The sequence below is a fragment of the Garra rufa genome, chromosome 18 (assembly GCF_049309525.1).
Source record: "Garra rufa chromosome 18, GarRuf1.0, whole genome shotgun sequence".
Lineage (NCBI taxonomy): Eukaryota > Metazoa > Chordata > Actinopteri > Cypriniformes > Cyprinidae > Garra > Garra rufa.
In genome coordinates, this window is record NC_133378.1 from 6539741 (window position 1) to 6560187 (window position 20447).

General features: G+C 35.6%; 1 protein-coding gene across 1 annotated transcript; it reads left to right on the forward strand.

The window, feature by feature from the left end:
- The first annotated feature begins 98 nt into the window (after window positions 1–98).
- gss (glutathione synthetase) lies at window positions 99–16023 on the forward strand. Its single transcript, XM_073823015.1, has 13 exons — window positions 99–240; window positions 1313–1451; window positions 3767–3912; window positions 4298–4373; window positions 7437–7576; window positions 7699–7815; window positions 8051–8131; window positions 10015–10092; window positions 10290–10359; window positions 10466–10660; window positions 11426–11507; window positions 11594–11783; window positions 12147–16023. The coding sequence occupies exons 2-13, from the start codon at window positions 1323–1325 to the stop codon at window positions 12268–12270; spliced, it is 1428 nt and encodes a 475-aa protein (XP_073679116.1). The 5' UTR covers window positions 99–240; window positions 1313–1322; the 3' UTR covers window positions 12271–16023.
- Window positions 16024–20447: the final 4424 nt, after the last annotated feature.

Sequence of the window (20447 nt, forward strand, 5' to 3'; positions counted from 1 at the left end):
AGTGCTGCGCGCGCACGTGAACATTGGCGTCATCAGCGTTCTGTCCACTGATTGGCTATCGTTTCTGTATGAGCCATTGATACGAACAGCACCACACTTCAGTTAGCAGCACGCCTGAAAGTAGTTCATATGAGTGCCGATTTGATCTCAGTCTGAGTAGATGAACTGAGCCCTTAAATATTATACAAACTCACTGTAAACGAGGACCTTAGGAGCCACAGGAGTGATCAAATACATCAGGTAGGTCATAATAACTGCAGCTACATGAGCTAGTGTGCTGTTTGTAAATGTTCTCCAGTGCATTTGTGCAGTGTCATGATGAGTGCAATGATTTTAAACGTTACATCACTCCAGCGTATAGTGTGTACAGGTCCATTCATCTGTGAACCTTCTTAAAGTCGTATTTAAGTCAATTCCCCTTCCTCAGCAGTACAAAGTCCGAGTAATGACATGTGTACATGCTTTTTAATGCAGAAGTTTCATCATTTAAATAGTTTAATAATATAAACTTGACATAATCATGCAATAGTTGATATGTTAGTTGAAATAGTCTGCAGTACAGCAAAGATATGTATCAGAAAATATGTGTCCCTGAAAATTCACATTTCTTCTCATTGTCAGGCTGTCACTTTAAGTAAAAATCTTAAAGGAGTCAGGACAAAAATGTACAGAACATGTACTCACCCCCTTGTCATCCAAGATGTTCATGTCTTTCTTCAGTCGTGTGGAAATTATGTTTAAGGAAAACATTTCAGGATTTCTCTCCATACAATGGATTTCTTTGGTGCCCCCGAGTTTGAACTTCCAAACTGCAGCTTCAAAGGGCTCTAAATGATCACAGCCGAGGAAAGAAGGGTCTTATCTAATTTTTTCTAAAAAAAAATTACAATTTACCTACTTTTTAACCTCAATTGCTCATCTTGTCTAGCTCTAGGTGTACTCTGTGTAGAGATTAAAAAGTATAATGTTTTTAGAAAATAACCGATTGTTTCGCTAGATAAGACCCTTCTTCCTCAGCTGGGATCATTTAGAGCCCTTTGAAGCTGCATTTAAACAGCATTTTGGAAGTTCAAACTCGGGAGCACCATAGAAGTCCATTATATGGAGAGAAATCCTGAAATGTTTTCCTCAAAAAACATAATTTCTTTACGAATGAAGAAAGAAAGACATGAACATTTTGGATGACAAGGGGGTGAGTACATTATCTGTACATTTTTGTTCTGAAAGTGAACTACTCCTTTAAGTTTGACAAATGAAAAACAGCATAAAATAGCATATGTACTGACTATAGTTTGTTTTCTTCTCATTGTAGATTTTCTGCCATGTCTGTCAAATGGGAGGACGTCCTGAAAGATGAAAATCTGATCAAAAATATAACGGAGATAGCAAAAGACGCAGCACTTTTACATGGGGTGTTGATGCGGACCAAAGAAACGCCAAACTCTCCTGATGTAAGAGTGCATCACTGTTTTATGTGCCTAGAAGACATGTTCTTTAAAAATATCCCTGCATAATATTAATAATGAAAATATTATGTACTATATGCAAATAATAACCAGTTGCACTGGTGGCAACACTAATTTGCCTTCTATTGCAACTCAGGCTAATGTAAAACTAGCATTTCTAAGAGACATATATGTGTGTATGCATAGAATTTTAATGGTAGGTTTATTCGAACAGTGAGAGACAGAATAACAGCAAAAATGCATTTAAAAAAAGGTTACACTTTGATTTGCAGTTTAATGAGTGACATAAGTATTTGATCTCTCCACCAAAGAGCTGTTCAAGGATGTCAGAGACAAGATTGTTTACCTACACAAGGCTGGAATGGGCTACAAGACCATTGCCAAGTAAGTGGTGAGAAGGTGACAACAGTTGGTGCCATTATTTACAAATGGAAGAAACGCAAAACAACTGTCAATCTCCCTCGACCTGGGGCTCCATGCAAGATCTCACCTTGTGGAGTTTCAATGATCGTGAGAACGGTGAGGAATCAGCCCAGAACTACACAGAAGGATTTTGTCAGTGATCTCAAGGCAGCTGGGACCATAGTCACCAAGAAAACAATTGGTAACACACTACGCCGTGAAGGAATGAAAGTCTGCAGCGCCTGCAAGGTCCCCCTGCTCAAGAAAGCACATGTACAGGCCTGTCTGAAGTTTGCCACTGAACATCTGAATGATTCAGAGAACAGGGTGAAAGTGTTGTGGTCAGATGAGACCAAATCTAGCTCTTTGGCATCAACTCAACTCGCTGTGTTTAGAGGAGGAGGAATGCTGCCTATGACCCCAAGAACAGCATTCTCACCATCAAACATGGAGGTGGAAACATTATGCTTTGGGTTTTTTTTTCTGTTAAGGGGACAGGACAAATCTTGGGTGAGAACCATTGAAAATGGGTCGTGGATGGCTGTTCCAGCATGACAATGACCCAAAACACACGGCCAAGGCAACAAAGGAGTGGCTCAAGAAGAAGCACATTAAGGTCCTGGAGTGGCCTAGCCAGTCTCCAGACCTTAATCCCATAGAAATGTGGAGGGAGCTGAAGGTTCGTGTTCCCAACCGTCAGCCTCAAAACCTTAACGACTTGGAGAAGATCTGAAAAGAGGAGTGGGACAAAATCCCTCCTGAGATGTGTGCAAATCTGGTGGTCAACTATAAGAAATGTCTGACCTCTGTGATTGCCACCAAGTACTAAGTCATGTTTTGCGAAGGGGTCAAATACTTATTTCACTCATTAAAATGTGAATCAATTTATAATTTTTTTTTAAAATGCATTTTTCTGGATTTTTTTTGTTGTTATTCTGTCTCTCACTGTTAAAATAAACCTACCATTAAAGTTATAGACTGATCATTTCTTTGTCAGTGGGAAAACTTACAAAATCAGCAGGGGATCAAATAATTATTTTGTCCACTGTATATACACACACACACACACACACACACACACAGTCAAACCCAAAATTATTTAGACACCTTTAACATTTCTCAAATTATAACGGTTTATTTTCTATAGTTTAGAAAATGGTAGTAAAAAATAACAAAACCTCAAAAGTTCAACTGTCACAACAAATTCATCTTGATAATGTCATAACTTTGATACAAAGGTATTTAACAAAACCTGGTCAGGTCAAAGTGTCAAATAAAATGTTTGGTCCCAATTTTTTTTATAAATTGTACTGGTAGTCCACTATATGAAGACATTTTGGGTATAATATGTCACAGTTTTCTTTATTTTGCTATCCTCACTATAAATTAACTATAATGTCCTGCACCCACTAGTAAAAAAAAAAATATCTGGTGTCTAAATAACTTTTGGTTTGATTTTATATATGTTTGTGTGTATATATGTACAGAGCAAAAATGTAATTGCTACATTTCACAATTAATTAACGAATCAGCAAGTAACACTGAATTGTACTCCAGTAGTCTTTGTTTTAGTTACAACTTTATAACTTTATAGAAATAATTTTGCACAGTGTAACCTACAGGAAATGCCTCTGGTAGCACTGTTGACCTAATCCAGATCAAAGACTCAAATTGATTCATATAACAAATGATTTGAAACGCTGACTGACATCTAGTCACAGAGGTGCAGTTAATTCACAGTCATGTCTGGAATTCTGTCTATCCTGCGGCCATGTTTTGTTTCTGGATTATGGAGTATTAGATCTGCCTTGTTGAATCACCCGTTGTTCAAAGAATTGGGAGTGACTGAAGGTTTTTGATTGTGTACATGCATGCCAAATAAATCTGTTTGTTCACAGGTAGTGAGTTATGCACCGTTCACATTGTTTCCCACACCGGTGCCCAAAGCGGTTTTTCATCAGGCACTGGCAGTACAAACACAATTTAACAGGTTGGTAGACCTGGTCAGCCAAAATCCCGCCTTCCTAGAGAAAACTCTAGCCAGGTATGATATCATTGCACTATTCCCTGCCCTACTTTTCTCTCTCTGTGTGTGTGTGTGTGTGTGTGTGTGTGTGTGTGTGTGTGTGTGTGTGTGTGTGTGTGTGTGTGTGTGTGTGTGTGTGTGTGTGTGTGTGTGTGTGTGTGTGTGTGTGTGTGTGTGTATGTGTATGTGTATGTTCACTACAGACTGATGTGTTTGTGCACTTGGATGGGTTAAATGCAGAGAACAAATTATGAGTATAGGACCTTTCCTTTCCGCCAGTATTTTTGCTATTACATCTAGTGGCATCAAAATGACATCTTACCCTTTAATTCAAACTTTATTAATACTTTAGGTGTGGTCTGATCCATCTAAATCTTTTTGTTTGTTTGTTTTGCTTCAACAGCACCATCAAAGTTGACAGTTTTACAGCAAGACTTTTTAACTTATACAAACAAGTTCAGCAGGAAAATCATCCCCAGGTATAATCACTTACCATTAGTTTGTTCATTAATTAAAAATATTCGTTAAGAACATTTGCTTCTGTTGTTTATAATATACTATGTTCAAAGTTTTTTTTTTTTTATATATTAATACTTCAATTCAGCAAGCAAGAAATAAATTGATTAAAAGTGACAGTACAGACATTTATATAAACAAAAGATCAAAAATCCAGAAAACAAATCTTTTTTTTTTTCACAAAAATGTTACACAACAAAAATAATAATAAAACAATTTTGATCAGCAAATCAGCATATTTGAATGATTTCTGAAGGATCATGTGACACTGAAGACTGGAGTAATGATCCTGAAAATTCAGCTTTGATCACAGGAATAAATGACAAAAACAGATTTTTTTTAAAATATACACATTTTAATAATACAGTGGGTACGGAAAGTATTCAGACCGCCTTAAATGTTTCACTCTGTTATAATGCAGCCATTTGCTGAAATCATTTAAGTTCATTTTCCTCATTATGTACACACAGCACCCCATATTGACAGAAAAACACAGAATTGTTGACATTTTTGCAGATTTATTAAAAAAGAAAAACTGAAATATCACATGGTCCTAAGTATTCAGACCCTTTGCTGTGACACTCATATATTTAACTCAGGTGCTGTCCATTTCTTCTGATCATCCTTGAGATGGTTCTACACCTTCATTTGAGCCCAGCGGTGTTTGATTATACTGATTGGACTTGATTAGGAAAGCCACACACCTGTCTATATAAGACCTTACAGCTCACAGTGCATGTCAGAGCAAATGAGAATCATGAGGTCAAAGGAACTGCCTGAAGAGCTCAGAGACAGAATTGTGGCAAGGCACAGATCTGGCCAAGGTTACGAAAAAATTTCTACTGCACTTAAGGTTCCTAAGAGCACAGTGGCCTCCATAATCCTTAAATGGAAGACGTTTGGGACGACCAGAGCCCTTCCTAGAGCTGGCCGTCCAGCCAAACTGAGCTATCAGGGGAGAAGAGCCTTGGTGAGAGAGGTAAAGAAGAACCCAAAGATCACTGTGGCTGAGCTCCAGAGATGCAATCGGGAGATGGGAGGAAGTTGTAGAAAGTCAACCATCACTGCAGCCCTCCACCGGTCGGGGCTTTATGGCAGAGTGGCCCGACGGAAGCCTCTCCTCAGTGCAAGACACATGAAAGCCCGCATGGAGTTTGCTAAAAAACACCTGAAGGACTCCAAGATGGTGAGAAATAAGATTCTCTGGTCTGATGAGACCAAGATAGAACTTTTTGGCCTCAAATCTAAACGGTATGTGTGGAGAAAACCAGGCACTGCTCATCACCTGTCCAATACAGTCCCAACAGTGAAGCTTGGTGGTGGCAGCATCATGCTGTGGGGGAGTTTTTCAGCTGCAGGGACAGGACGACTGGTTGCAATCGAGGGAAAGATGAATGCGGGCTAAGGACAGGGATATCCTGGACGAAAACCTTCTCCAGAGTGCTCAGGACCTCAGACTGGGCCGAAGGTTTACCTTTCAACAAGACAATGACCCTAAGCACACAGCTAAAAGAACGAAGTAGTGGCTTCACAACAACTCTGTGACTGTTCTTGAATGGCCCAGCCAGAGCCCTGACTTAAACCCAATTGAGCATCTCTGGAGAGACCTAAAAATGGCTGTCCACCAACGTTTACCATCCAACCTGACAGAACTGGAGAGGATCTGCAAGGAGGAATGGCAGAGGATCACCAAATCCAGGTGTGAAAAACCCAAAAAGACTCATGGCTGTTTTAGATCAAAAGGGTGCTTCTTCTAAATACTGAGCAAAGGGTCTGAATATCATGTGATATTTCAGTTTTTCTTTTTTAATAAATCTGCAAAAATGTCAACAATTCTGTGTTTTTCTGTCAATATGGGGTGCTGTGTTTACATTAATGAGGAAAAAATGGACTTAAATGATTTCAGCAAATGGCTGCAATATAACAGAGTGAAACATTTAAGGGGGTCTGAATACTTTCCGTACCCACTGTATATGAGACTTATTTCAAACATTTTTTAATAGAAACTCACAGACCCTAAACTTTTTAAATGGTGGTACATGTACACTACCACCAGAAGTCTCTTCTGCTCACCAGGCCTACATTTATTTTGATCTGACGCACAGCAAAAACAGTAAAATTGTGATTTTTTTTTTTGATTTTTTTACTGTTTTAAATAACAGTTTTCTTTTTGAATATATTTTAAAATTAAATTAATTCCTGTGAATTTTTAGCATCATTACTCCAGTCACACAATCCTTCAGAAATAATTTTTAATATTCTGATTTGCTGCTCAAAAATATTTATTATTATTATGTTGAAAACAGCTGAGTAGAATTTTTTCAGGTTTCTTTGATGGATAGAAAGTTCAGAAAAACACCTTTTACTGGAATAGAAATGTTTTGCAACATTATTAACTTCTTTATCATCACTTTTGTTCAATTTTAAGCATCCTTGCTAAATAAAAGTATTAATTTCTATAATTTCTTTCCTCCATAAAAATATACGAACTTTGGAATAGTATAGTGCATGCTGTTACAAAAGCTTTTTATTTCAGATAAATGCTGATCTTTGGATCTTTCCATCTTGAAAAAATGTAACTGTTACTCAACTGCTTTAAATATTGATAATAATAATAATAATAATAATAATAACAATAAATGTTTCTTGAACAGCAATTCAGCATATTAGAATAATTTCTGAAGGATCATGTGATACTAAAGCTGAAATGTTAGCTTTGATCACAAAAATAAATTACATTTTAAAATATATTCAAATAGAAAACAGCCATTTTTAATAGTAAAAATATTTCAAAATGTTACTGTTTTTACTGTAATCGGCATCAAATAAATGTAGGCTTGGTGAGCAGAAGAGACTTCTTTAAGAAACATTAAAAATCTTACTGTTCAAAAACTTTTGACTAGTAGTGTACAGTATCAACAGTGCATCTCCTCTTCCATATACACTCCTTATAAATGTAAAATTAATGCTATTGCGTAAGTTTTTAAGATACATTTACTTAAACTATAGCTCATATCTTCCCCAAGTCAATAGTGGTGGGCTTGAATCGCTCAGACTACATGTTGGACCACAGTCCAGATGGTGGGACGTCCCTGAAGCAGATTGAAATCAACACTATTGCTGCAAGTTTCGGTGGTCTTTCTTCACGGACACCGGACGTCCATCGGTAAGTCTGAGCTGAATGATAAATTTAAAGCTACAAACAGCACTGGTTCATCACTGAATGATGTGTGATGTTTAGTACAGTGAAGGTTATGTTGACACACTGTTTTATTTTATTCCTGAAAGGCACATTCTGAAAGTCGCAAACTTGTCAGAGGAGAGTAAAAATGTGCTCGACAACAACCCAGCAGCAGGTCTGGCCAAAGGTTTAGCCAAAGCCTGGGAGCTCTATGGATCTGAAAGGTGTGTCTTAAAATGCTTAATTTTCAGAAATTATTCTAATATGCTGATTTGATGCTCAAGAAACATTTCTAATTATCAGTGAAAAGATTAATCACAGATTTTTGAACTGTAGTTTAATTACACTGTAAGTTAATAGGTTGAAAACTCGATTGTGAAAATTAGTCTTGCAGTCACATGATGCTTTGTAAGTGTTTACTTTTGTAATCAGAATCACTCATGATGTTTTCCTGTACAGGGCAGTGGTTATGTTTCTGGTCGAGAATGTTCAGAGGAATATTTACGATCATCGATATGTAGAGAATGAGCTGTGGAAAAGGTAAGTATTCTGATAGTTTTGCTATAATCAGGATTCAGTGTCAAGTTATTACATTAGTTACTATATAATTACTATGTAACTACATTAGTGTTATTACATTAGTAATGGATATAATGCTGTTTTAAACAAATTTGCTATTAATATACATCTTGGTAACACTTCAGGGACCAATTCTGTCTATTAACTAGTTTCTTATTAGCAAGCATATTACTAACATATCAACAGTTTATTAGTACTTATGAAGCACATATTAAAGGATTAGTTCACTTTCAGAACAAAAATGTACAGATAATGTACTCATCCCCTTGTTATCCAAGATGTTCATGTCTTTCTTTCTTCAGTCGTAAAGAAATTGTTTTTTGAGGAAAACATTTCAGGATTTCTCTCCATATAATGGACTTCTATGGTGCCCCCGAGTTTGAACTTCCAAAATGCAGTTTAAATGCAGCTTCAAAGGGCTCTAAACGATCCCAGCCAAGGAAGAACGGTCTTATCTAGTGAAACGATTGGTTATTTTCGATCCGGGTCAATACAGTTGAAAAACTCCAAGCCCCTTTTTTTCCCCAACTTCAAAATTGCTTTACATCGCTGCAGAAGTACCGACCCAGTGTTTACAAAGTGAACATACAAAGAAGATCAAACGGCCTTTACAAAAAAAATGGTAAAACAGCGTTGTAGGATTTTGAAGTTGAAGACAAAAGATGGGAGTTTTTCGACATACCCTAACTGTACCAAGCGCATCGCAGAGATGAGACAAGATGAGCATTTAAGGTTAAAAAGTATATAAATTGTCTTTTTTTTTTTTTTTTTAATAACCAATTGTTTACTAGATAAAACCCTTCTTCCTCGGCTGGGCTCATTTAGAGCCTTTTGAAGCTGCGTTTAAACTGCTTTTTGGAAGTTCAAACTCGGGGGCACCATACATACCCATTATATTAAAGGAAATCCTGAAGTGTTTTCCTCAAAAACATAATTTCTTTAAAGAAAGAAAGATGAACATATTGGATGACAAGGGGATGAGTACATTATCTGTAGATTTTTGTTCTGGAAGTCTGGAAGTTTTAGATCCCTTAATCCTCCTATCTCATACCTGAACATAACTACCTTACTAACTGTTAAAGCGATAGTTCACCCAATAATGAAAATGTGATGTTTATCTGCTTATCCCCAGGTCATCCAAGATGTAGGTGACTTTGTTTCTTCAGTAGAACACAAACAAAGATTTTTAACTCAAACCTTTGCAGTCTGGTCATTTAATGGCAGTGAATGGGCACCAAACCTTTGAAAGTAAAAAAAAAAACATGCACAGACAAATCCAAATTACACCCTGCGGCTCGTGACGATACATTGATGACCTAAGACACGAAACAATCGAGAAACTGAACAGTAATTATAAAATGTTTTACCTTTGATACACAACAATGTCCAGCTCAGCTCAGCATTCATCGTTTTGTGTCTTAGGTCATCAATGTATCGTCACGAGCTGCAGGGTGTAATTTGGATTTGTCTGGGCATGTTTTTTTTTTTTACTTTTAAAGGTTTGGTGCCCATCCACTGCCATTAAATCACTAACAGACTGCAGCGGTTTGAGTTAAAAATCTTCGTTTGTGTTCTACTGAAGAAACAAAGTCACCTACATCTTGGATGACCTGGGGGTAAGCAGATAAACATCAAATTTTCATTTTTGGGAGAACTATCCCTTTAATATGCAGCAAATTAGGTGTTTATTAAGGCAAAAGTTGTAGTTAATAGTTAGTATAAAATAAAGTGTGACCAACGTATTTATTAGTGTTGTTTGTGAAGCAAACCATCGCAGTTACTTTTTCTTCCAAACAAGAGCTTACTAGGGACTGAAGTGATGATCTGTTCTTTTATATGTGCAGAAATATTCCTGTAATAAGACGACAGTTTGAAGATGTTTGCAGAACTGGATCCCTGGATGAGAGCAGGAGGCTCTTTGTGTGAGTGTTTATGATTTACACATTTCCCATTTGTAAACACACTAATATTAGCGTTGTAGAATACTCGGGAATGACAGCAATGTTTTGCCATATAAACACAATTACCTATGACAACTAATTTTTTTTTTTCAACTTGTAATAATATAACAATATGTAATAACAAAAATAAAGGACTCATTTTTCTATTCAACTTGCAGAGATGGTCACGAGGTCGCTATTGTCTATTTCCGTAACGGATACATGCCCCAAAACTACACCTCCGAGCAGGTGAGGACATCTTTTTTCCATAGTAAAAAAAAAAAGATTCTTCTCAGAAATAATTCGTTTTAGGTGTTTGCTGGGAATGAAACCAATAACCTGATGCATGTTTCAGAGCTGGGAGGCCCGTCTGATGATGGAGCGCTCTCTGGCTGTGAAGTGTCCGGACATTAGTACCCATCTCGCTGGGACGAAGAAAGTGCAGCAGGAACTGGCTCGGCCGGGGGTTCTGGAGCGTTTCTTCCCTGACGAACCTGAAACGGTTGCTCAGATTCGGGCCACTTTCGCTGGGCTGTACACCCTGGACATGGTAGAGTAACAACTTTGTTAATGCAGCAGCAGCATATAGTTCCATTTTTTTCATTTGTAATTATTTCAAGTCATGAAAATGAAATTATTTTTTAAATACTGTGTTGTTTCCTGAATGATCCACAGCTGTTTTTTTTTTTTTTTTTCTTTCTTGTTTAGTGATTGTTGTTAATGAGTCATGAGACATGAGTTTGTCCTGAACAGTTAAACTGCGTACTCTTCTTCAAATCCTTCAGGTCCCACAAATTCTTTGGTTTTCCAGCATTTTTATGTATTTGAACCCTTTCCGGGTTCAAATACACAAAAATGCTGGAAAACCAAAGAATTTGTGGAACCTGATTGATTTTCTGAAGAACAGCAGGCAGTTTAACTATTCAGGACAAACAAGGGACTCATGAACAACTATCACTAAACAAAAAACACAGCTGTGGATCATTCAGGTAACACACAGTATTAAGAATCAAGTGTATGTAAACTTTTGAACAGGGTTATTTTTTAGAAATTCATCCGTTATTTTCTCATGTGGACTATATGTAAACAACTCTTTATGTGAAATATCTTACTCAGGTCAGTGCTAAATAAAAAATAGCATGCGTTTTGTATGATCCCTCTTATTTTGGTTAAAAAATTAAAAAAAAATTGCAGATTCTGGAAGGTGTATGTAAACTTTTGACTTTTAACTTAGCAAAAACAGTTTTATTTTATTTATTTTTTTTTACTTTTCAAAGAGGTTTACATTTTAAATGATCAACCTGTTTTTCTACAGGGAGAAGAAGGTGATAAAACCGTAGCAATGGCTTTGGCCAATCCAGATCAGTATGTGCTGAAGCCTCAGAGGGAGGGAGGTGGTGAGTATCACAAGTCACATCCGGTGTTGTGTACACACATATATCTCACAAACAGTAGCTCAAAGACTTCCTACTGTATGCCATAGGTAACAACATTTACGGCAATGAGATCTGTGAAGTACTGGAGAACCTGAAGAACTCCTCTGAGAGGATGGCTTACATCCTGATGGACAAGATCCAGCCTGTCCCAGTCCAGAACTACCTGCTCAGGCCAGGAGCTCCTCTGAAACTGAACTCCTGTCTGAGTGAACTGGGTGCATTTGGAGTGTACGTCAGGTGGGATCATTATTTTTCAACAAATTATCTGCTTTTGTTTTACAAACATCTTAAAGGGATAGTTCCAAATCCATAAGACCTTTGTTCATCTTCAGAACACAAATGAAGATATTTTTGATGAAATCCGAAAGCTTTCTGACCTTGCATAGACAGCAATGCAACTGACACGTTCAAGGCCCATAATGGTAGTAAGGACATTGTTAAAATAGTCCATGTGACATCAGAAATATCTTAATTTGTATTCCACATATGAACAAAGGTCTTATGGATTTGGAATGACATGAGGGTGAATTTTGATGGGTGAACTATCCCTTTAAAATTCACTGTGTTACAGCAAATAACTGCAGCTTTTTCCATACACAGGAAAGGCAAAGACATGGTGTTAAATGAGTGCGTGGGCCACCTGCTGAGAACCAAGAGCTCAGAGCATGCAGATGGAGGTGTGGCTGCAGGAGTAGCAGTACTGGACAACCCACTGCTGGTGTGAACTACAGCACCACCCACTGGACCAGAGGTTGATATACGGCTAACATCAGGAGAATTCATCATCTCTGAGATTCATTTTATACGTGGCATTTGTTTTATGAAAGGTTGCAGTAATCAGTGGGGAACAATTATGACTGAATTGCTCATTTCATGCAAATATTTTATACCTTATTCAAGGGTTAATCTGTTGAAGTATATGAGAAGTAACCATTTATGTTTTATAAAAAGATTTTTATTTACCTGTTTCAGTAACGGTTTTACTGGTAACATTTCCATGGCCAAACATAATCAGAAATTAGCTGTAATGATTATAATCACGACTGGTGTTGATTTAAAGCTGAGTTGTGTTTTATATATACACTACCATCAAAAAAAAAAATGTTCACCAAAAAATGAAAATTTGCTGAAAACCTCAGGCAATCCAAAGTGTAAATGCTGTTTTTGTACCATAACAGATTTGGAGAAATTTATCAGTCTATCACTTGTTCGACAATGGATCATCTGCAGTGAATGGGTGCCGTCGGAATGAGAGTCCAAGGAGCTGATAAAAACATCACAAGTAATCCAGACCACTCCAGTCCATCAGTTAACATCTTGTGAAGTGAAAAGCTTCATATTTGTAATAAACAAGCCTATCAATAAAGGGGTAGTTCACTTCCAGAAGAAAAGATTACAGATAATGTACTCAGCCCCTTGTCATCCAAGATGTTCATGTTTTTCTTTCTTTAGTTCTAAAGAAATTGTGTTTTGAGGACAACATTTCAGGATTTCTCTCCATATAGTGGACTTCTATGGTGCCCCCGAGTTTGAACTTTCAAAATGTAGTTTAATGTGGCTTCAAAGGGCTCTAAACGATCCCAGCCAAGGAAGAAGGGTCTTGTCTAGTGAAACGATCGTGTTTTGTTTTTTTTCTAAAAAAAAACAGTTACAGTAATTTTTTAATCTCAGACACTCGTCTTGTCTAGATCTGTGTGAACTTTTTTTTGGTTTAAGACAGTCTTAAACCAAAGCTCCCGTCTTATTTTCTCCTCCAATTTCAAAATCGCCGACCCAGCGTTTACAAAGTGAACAAACAAAGAAGGTCAAGTGGCCTTTACAAAAAAAGGTAAAACAGCGATGTAGGGTGATTTTGTAGTTGGAGGAAAAAATGAGATTGGAGTTTTCTGTCTTGAAATGGAAGAAAAATCAAGTTCACACAGACCTACACAAGGCAAACGTTTGAGGTTAAAAAGTATGTAATTTTTTTTTTTTGTTTGTTTTTTTAGAAAACAACCAATCGTTTTGCTAGATAAGACCCCTCTTCCTTGACTGGAATAGTTTAGAGACATTTAAGCCTACATTTTGGACGTTCAAACTCGCAGACACTATAGAAGTCCACTATATGGCAAGAAATCCTGAAATTGAATGTGAAGAAAACACATGAAAGAAAGAAAGAAAAAAGAAAGACATGAGCATCTTTGACAAGGGGATGAGTACATTTTCTGTAAATTTGTGTTTTGTAAACACATTTTAACTTATAAACTAACTTCTAAAAATAATTAATATCTCCTGTTCTCCTCATGTCAAAATCCACTGACATATTTGTTCAGAACCGTTTTTGTTTTTTTTACTTAGAAAATTGCACTTGATCTGTGCATATTTCTCTCCTGATTCAGACAACTTTTTATTGGAAGATGTGTTGTAGGTTATGGACTCATATTTTGCTGGAAGTAATGGTTTGAAATGAAAATTGCTTGGATTTTATTACAAATATGCAGCTTTCACTTCATAAGATGTTAACTGATGGACTGGAGTAGTGTGGATTATTATTGTTTTCATCAGCTGTTTGGACTCTCATTCTGACGGCACCCATTCACTGCAGAGGATCCATTGGTGAGCAAGTGATGGAATGCTACATTTCTCTAAATCTGTTCCCATGAAGAAACAAACTCATCATCTTGAATGGCTTGAGGGTACATTTTCAGCAAATTTTTTGGGCAAAGAATTGCTTTAAAAAGCTTGAGGTCAGTAAAATCTTTTACAACTTTGATTCAGCAAGGATATTGATCAATAGTGACAGTAAAGGCATTTATAATGTTATAATTTATAATGTTTGAATAAATGTTTTAATGATAATATTAGAATGATTTCTGAAGGATCATGTGACACTGAAGTAATGATGCTGAAAATTTAGTTTTGCATCACAGGAATAAATTACATTTTAACATATTTTCATATAATGTTTTTTTTTTTATTATTAATAAATGCATTTCAAACTTGAGCGGTACTGTGTATATTAACTATGGAAACATTAAGTAATTTCAATGAAATGTAAAAAGATGTTCTAGGACCATCTACTGGAGACCTGCACTAACACACATAAACCTGCACAAATAAAGAAGAAAAAACCATTCCAATCAAACATCTTTCTGAAATCCATGTTTATTTCAATCACACTCTCATCACCAACCAACCAACTAAAAGTCAACACCAGAAATACCTTCATCCTCTCGTTCATTCACTCAACTCTGGACACGTCACTGTCAACTTCTGAAAAACAATAATGGTTCCAATAAAGCAAGATAGTACAAAGGTGATACAAGACATGCATCAAATTTCAACCAAAGAACAATAAAAATATAGAAAGAAATGGCTTGACACAATGACAAGACCTCAACAGTTAAACATAGCCGAAAGAGTTCTGTAAAGAGAATCGTATGATTGTTACAGCTGTATTGAATAGTAGGATTATTATGATGATGCTTTCTGAACACTGAAAATGTTACAAAGAAAGAAAGTGGAGTTTTTACACATTTTCTTGGGCGTTTAGCTTAATATCCTGGCTGAAAAAGCAACAGGCAGTCAGTGAAGTTCGAATAACAGGGGAACGGACAGACAAAGGCTCAGACGAACTAACGTAAAATCATCTATCGGAATGTGCAGAGCAGAATGACGCAATGATCCACATCGTAACGTCCTTCCTGCCTCACAAAAGTACATACGCCATGATGTACACACTCGCTTATCCACAACACAATGAAAATGCATCAAAGCCAGAGCCAAGCTAAAGAAAAACACTGAGTGGTTCTAACTACTTGATATGAAAGAAAACAGAGAAAGAAATTTGTCTGAGACAGCTGATGAAACAAACTCAGATTACAGGCGTTTCATGTTGTAGATTTTACATTCATTGATGCTTCTTTTTCCCGTTTCCCCTCAGCCCAAAATATACAATGAATATATACATGTTATATTCACTACAGTGAACTTTAAAAACAAAAGGCATTCTCGTTTGGATTTTATATCATATTTTCAAAGCCATGAAATTGATGCACGTATTTAAAGCGCCACTGCCTGATTGTTGACGCCTAAAATCCAAATCTCTTTTCCTATGAATAAAAACACACCGTTGAACATAGGAAATGATCTTTATTTTTGAACAGTTCACCCAGAAATTAAAATCGGATGTTTATCTGCTTACCCCCAGGGCATCCGAGATGTAGATGACTTTCTAAAGTAGAACACAAAAAGATTTTTTTTTAACTAAAACCGTTGTGGTTTGTCACGTGACGCGTCAACGTACTCTGGCAATGTAGTCGGTAAAAAGTCAACACTCTCGTATGAGCTTGCACAAGGAAACGTAATCTTTTAGTTTTTAATCAGTTGCCAGAATCAGGATGAGCACAAGTAGTTACCATTTTGAGTAGCCGCTGTGCACTGTGTAAACAAGGAGGGACGCTCCTATATCTAACGTTACTGATGGCAGATCACGTTGTCACTCGTGTAGTTTTGAATGGGGAACAATGAAACGGTCATCATGGCCGCGAAGCTCCGCCTTCTTAGTGAAAGAGCCAATAGTTGATTAGTAAAGTCAGCGCGTCACTGCAGCTGCTGTTAGAAGTCCCGGTTGCTATAGAAACAGCCGGCGCTCTAAGACGTGCGTTCAGTACTGCGCATGCGCACTGGCTCATCTAGCCGGAAAAATAAGCGTTTTTTTAATGCTATTCAAGCACAAGGAACTATATTTATGAGGCAGTTCTTGTTGGATTTCTTTGGAGATTTCAAATATGAAATTTAATCATAAGTTTGGCGAACAGTTTTGGAGAATTTGATGTTTCCCCATTCAAAGAGATAGGAGCTGCACTTTGATGCCCGAGAGGCGTTTCAAAGATGGCCGCTGAGTGACATGACTTGTCTTAAAAGGACTTTGGTTGAAAGTTGTGGTGGACCAGAGGTAAATAATGTAAATAATGACCTCAATGTATCATCAGGAGCCACAGGGTTTAATTTGGTCTGTGTGTGTTTTTTTCACTAGGTGCTTTCCATTACAGATTTGCGCAACACTTTGGCGCTATTTTATAGATGTTGATTAAAAAGTATTGCAAAATGACAGCGTTTCCATTAACTGATATTATGCAACTGAAACATATTTTTTTTTCCTCTTGCGATATGTCATGGCAACAAATTTTTGTGAGATTTTGGCTATATTTAATTAAATGTGACCTGTAAATGCGAAAAAAAAAAAAAAAAAAAAAACATTTCCATTGCTGTTTTGCGAAATATTCCTTTTTCGAATTGTCTTTAAGTTGCGCAAATTGAAAATACGCCTAATGGAAACGCGTCAATTGCGCAAAAACTCCCATATATCGCAAAAAAGTTTTTATTCTTGCTTGAGGTGGCTTTTCAGGCAATTCGAAAGAGGAATATTTCACTAAACAGCAATGGAAACGGGTTTTTTTCCACATTTACAGGTCATATTCATATTAAATATAGCCAAAATCCAACAAAAATCCATTGCTATGACTTATCACAAGAGAAAAAATTATGTTTGGAACGTAATGGAAATGGCGTCATTTCACAATACTTTTTAATCAATATTTATAAAATATCGCCAAAGTTGTGCGCAAATCTGTAATGGAAACGTGCCTACTGTCAAAGATTTGGTGGTCATTAGGCGCGTTTCCATTATAGATTTGCGCAAAACTTTGGCGATATTTTATAGATGTCGATTAAAAAGTATTACAAAATGATGGCGTTTCCATTAACCGATATTATGCGACTGAAATGTAATTTTTTTTCCTCTTGCGATAAGTCATGGCAACGGATTTTTGTGGGATTTTGGCTGCATTTAATCAAATGTGACCTGTAAATGCAAATAAAACATTTCCATTGCTGTTTTGCGAAATATTCCTTTTTCGAATTGCCTAAAAAAACCACCTCATGCGAGCGTAAAAACTTTTTTGCGATATATGGTAGTTTTTGCGCAATTGACACATATCCATTAGGCATATTTTTTAATTTGTGCAATTTAAAGGGTAATGAAAACGCAGCTACTGTCAAATATTTGGTGCTCATTAGGCGTGTTTCCATTGCAAAATTGCGCAAAACTCTGGCAATATTTTATAGATGTCGATTAAAAAGTATTGCGAAATGACGGCGTTGCCATTAACCGATGTTATGCGACTGAAACGTAATTTTTTCCTCTTGCGATAAGCCATGGCAATGGATTTTTGTGGGATTTTGGCTATATTGTGTCCTGTAAATGCGAAAAAAATGTTTCCATTGCTGTTTTGCGAAATAATCCTTTTTCAAATTGCCTAAAAAACCACCTCATGCGAGCGTAAAAACTTTTTTGCGATATATGGTAGTTTTTGCGCAATTATTTCATTAGGTGTATCTTCAATTCGCAATTTCAATTTGTGCAATTTAAAAGGTAATGAAAACACAGCTACTGACTGCCATTATATGATTGACAGACTGCAACGGTTTAAGTTAAAAATCTTCGTTTGTGTTCTACTGATGCCCTGGGGGTAAGCAGATAAACATCAAATTTTCATTTTTGGGTGAACTATCCCTTTAAATCGAGACAGTGACGATCCCTAGAAACAAGCCTGAATGATAGTCACCTGCAGTCACATGAATGACGGCGAGAAACTCGCTGTCAACCAGCACGCCGCCGCAAAGTACCGCCTCGTAAGCTTATAGTTGCAGGGTCAGCGAAAAGACCCCGTCCCTGACCCAATGAGAACCCCGGCGGTCGCCCGACAACCATTACGCATTTGCTTTTTAAAAACTTCAATTTCTGCGTAAAAAAAAGAACGGTACATAAAAATATACGTTTTGTGCAGTACAAGTTAGTGCAATTATATTTTTTCCCTCTTGTTCTTCTCATTGGCACTTAGTGAAAGTTATGATCATGAGAGGGATGCTCTTTCCTTTCTGACCACTGCGAAAGAGAAGACAAAGCTGCTCTAAGCTGTGATTGGACAATATATTTTGATTGGCAATTACGCACATGCCCGATCGTTTCTTTGATTTCCATCATTAATGGTTGAGCGGCTACATTTTTGGGGAGCTACATTTTGTTTGGTCTGATGAAAGCTGAAAGGTGATTTCGTTAATGTCAAATATTTTGAAACAAACTGCTATCAGTTTGAGTTGGAATTAGAGTTTTTAAAGAAAGAATTCACCCTAAAATTAAATGTTGTAAAAGAAAATAGCATTTTTAACTACTTCTTTATATACATACCTTAAAGGGATAGTTAACTTGAAAATTTTTATCATTCCTCATGTTTTAATACCTGTGTGACTTTTTTATGTAGATATTTTGAAAAATGTCTCACCATCTCTGGTGATTTTGTCTTTATTGTTGTCCATACAATGAAAGCCAATGTGGTCCAATGTTGTTTGTAAATCCTTCTGACTTAATTACCAATTATATATATATATATATATATATATATATATATATATATATATATATATATATTTCCATGTTTCATATAAGTCAAATAGGTTTGAAATGACATGAGGATGAGTAAATGATGACAGAAAGCTAATTTTGGGGTGAACTGTCTCTTTAAGATACAGATAACATTCAAATGTCTAATGACCATCAGTGTTTCATGGATTCACTGCTAAAAAAAAAAAAAAATCTTGTTTTCCAGTACAAATATTCAAACATTCTTAAATTAAGATACATTTACTTGTTTTCTGAAAACGTGTAACAAAGGTTTTTGCGAGTTTATGCTTATAACAATAAAAAAAATCTCAAATTTTTCTAAGCTAATTTAACATTGTACATTTTATTTAAATTTGACGTTTTTGAAATTTTACATTTCAATTTAGAAATTTAAAATTTTACATTTGATTCAAAATGTTCTTGTTTTAAGCATAAAGCATACATTTAACAAAACAAATCATTTTTATTTTATTGATTTAAATGTAAATTTTGAAATTTTAAACAATTCAAAACATCCTTAATTGAAACATAAATTCACTTAATTTTGTTACATTTTCCAGAAAACAAGTAATTTTCATTCTCAAGTAGATATATATTGATCACAAAAATAGTTTTAAATTAAAAAAAATAACTGTCAGTGGGCTAATTTAAAAATTTTCATTTAAATATAAATTTGAATTTTTGCATTTTTTATTTTACACTTAATTCAAAATGTTCTTGTTTTAAGCATGAAGCATACATTTAGTTAATTTCAAGTAGATATATCTTGATTAAAATGTTAAAATATAATTTCAAATTTTAAATTTAAACAATTTAAATTTGAAATCTGAATTTTGACATTTAAAATTTTAAACCAAATTTAAAACATTCTTGATTCAAGCATAAATTCACTTAATTTTTTAAGTAAACAAGTCATTTTCATTCTCAAGTAGGTATGTCTTGATTTAAATAAAAAAATTGAAATTTGATATTTGAAATTAGAATTTTGAAATTGTAAATTTTAAACTTAATTCAAAACGTTCTTGATTTAAGCATAAATTCACTTCATTTTGTTACATTTTTTTCAGAAAACAAGTCATTTTCATTCTCAAGTAGATATATCTTGATTTAAATTGCAAAAAATAACTTCAAAATTTGACATTTAAATTTAAGATTTCACATTTTAATTTTAATTTTGAAATTTCAAATTTTAAATTTAAAGTTCTTGTTTTCGGCATTAAGGCACTTAACATTCATTCAGTCATTTTCATTCTCAAGTAGTTATATCTTGATTTAATTGTAAGAAAAAAAAATTGATTTTAAATTTAAAATTTGAATTTTGAAATTTTACATTCGAAATTTTAAACTTAATTTAAAACGTTCTCGCTTTAAGCATAAATTCACCTAATTTTGTTACACAGTTTAAAACAAAAGTCATTTTCATTCTCAAGTATGTGCATCGTGATTTAAGCATGTTT

Coding starts and splice junctions, on each gene's coding strand:
- gss (XM_073823015.1), top strand. CDS start 1,323: ATGTCTGTCAAATGGGAGGACGTCCTGAAAGATGAAAATCTGATCAAA. Junction 1,452..3,766: donor AAACGCCAAACTCTCCTGAT/GTAAGAGTGCAT, acceptor GTTTGTTCACAG/GTAGTGAGTTATGCACCGTT. Junction 7,577..7,698: donor CGGACACCGGACGTCCATCG/GTAAGTCTGAGC, acceptor TATTCCTGAAAG/GCACATTCTGAAAGTCGCAA.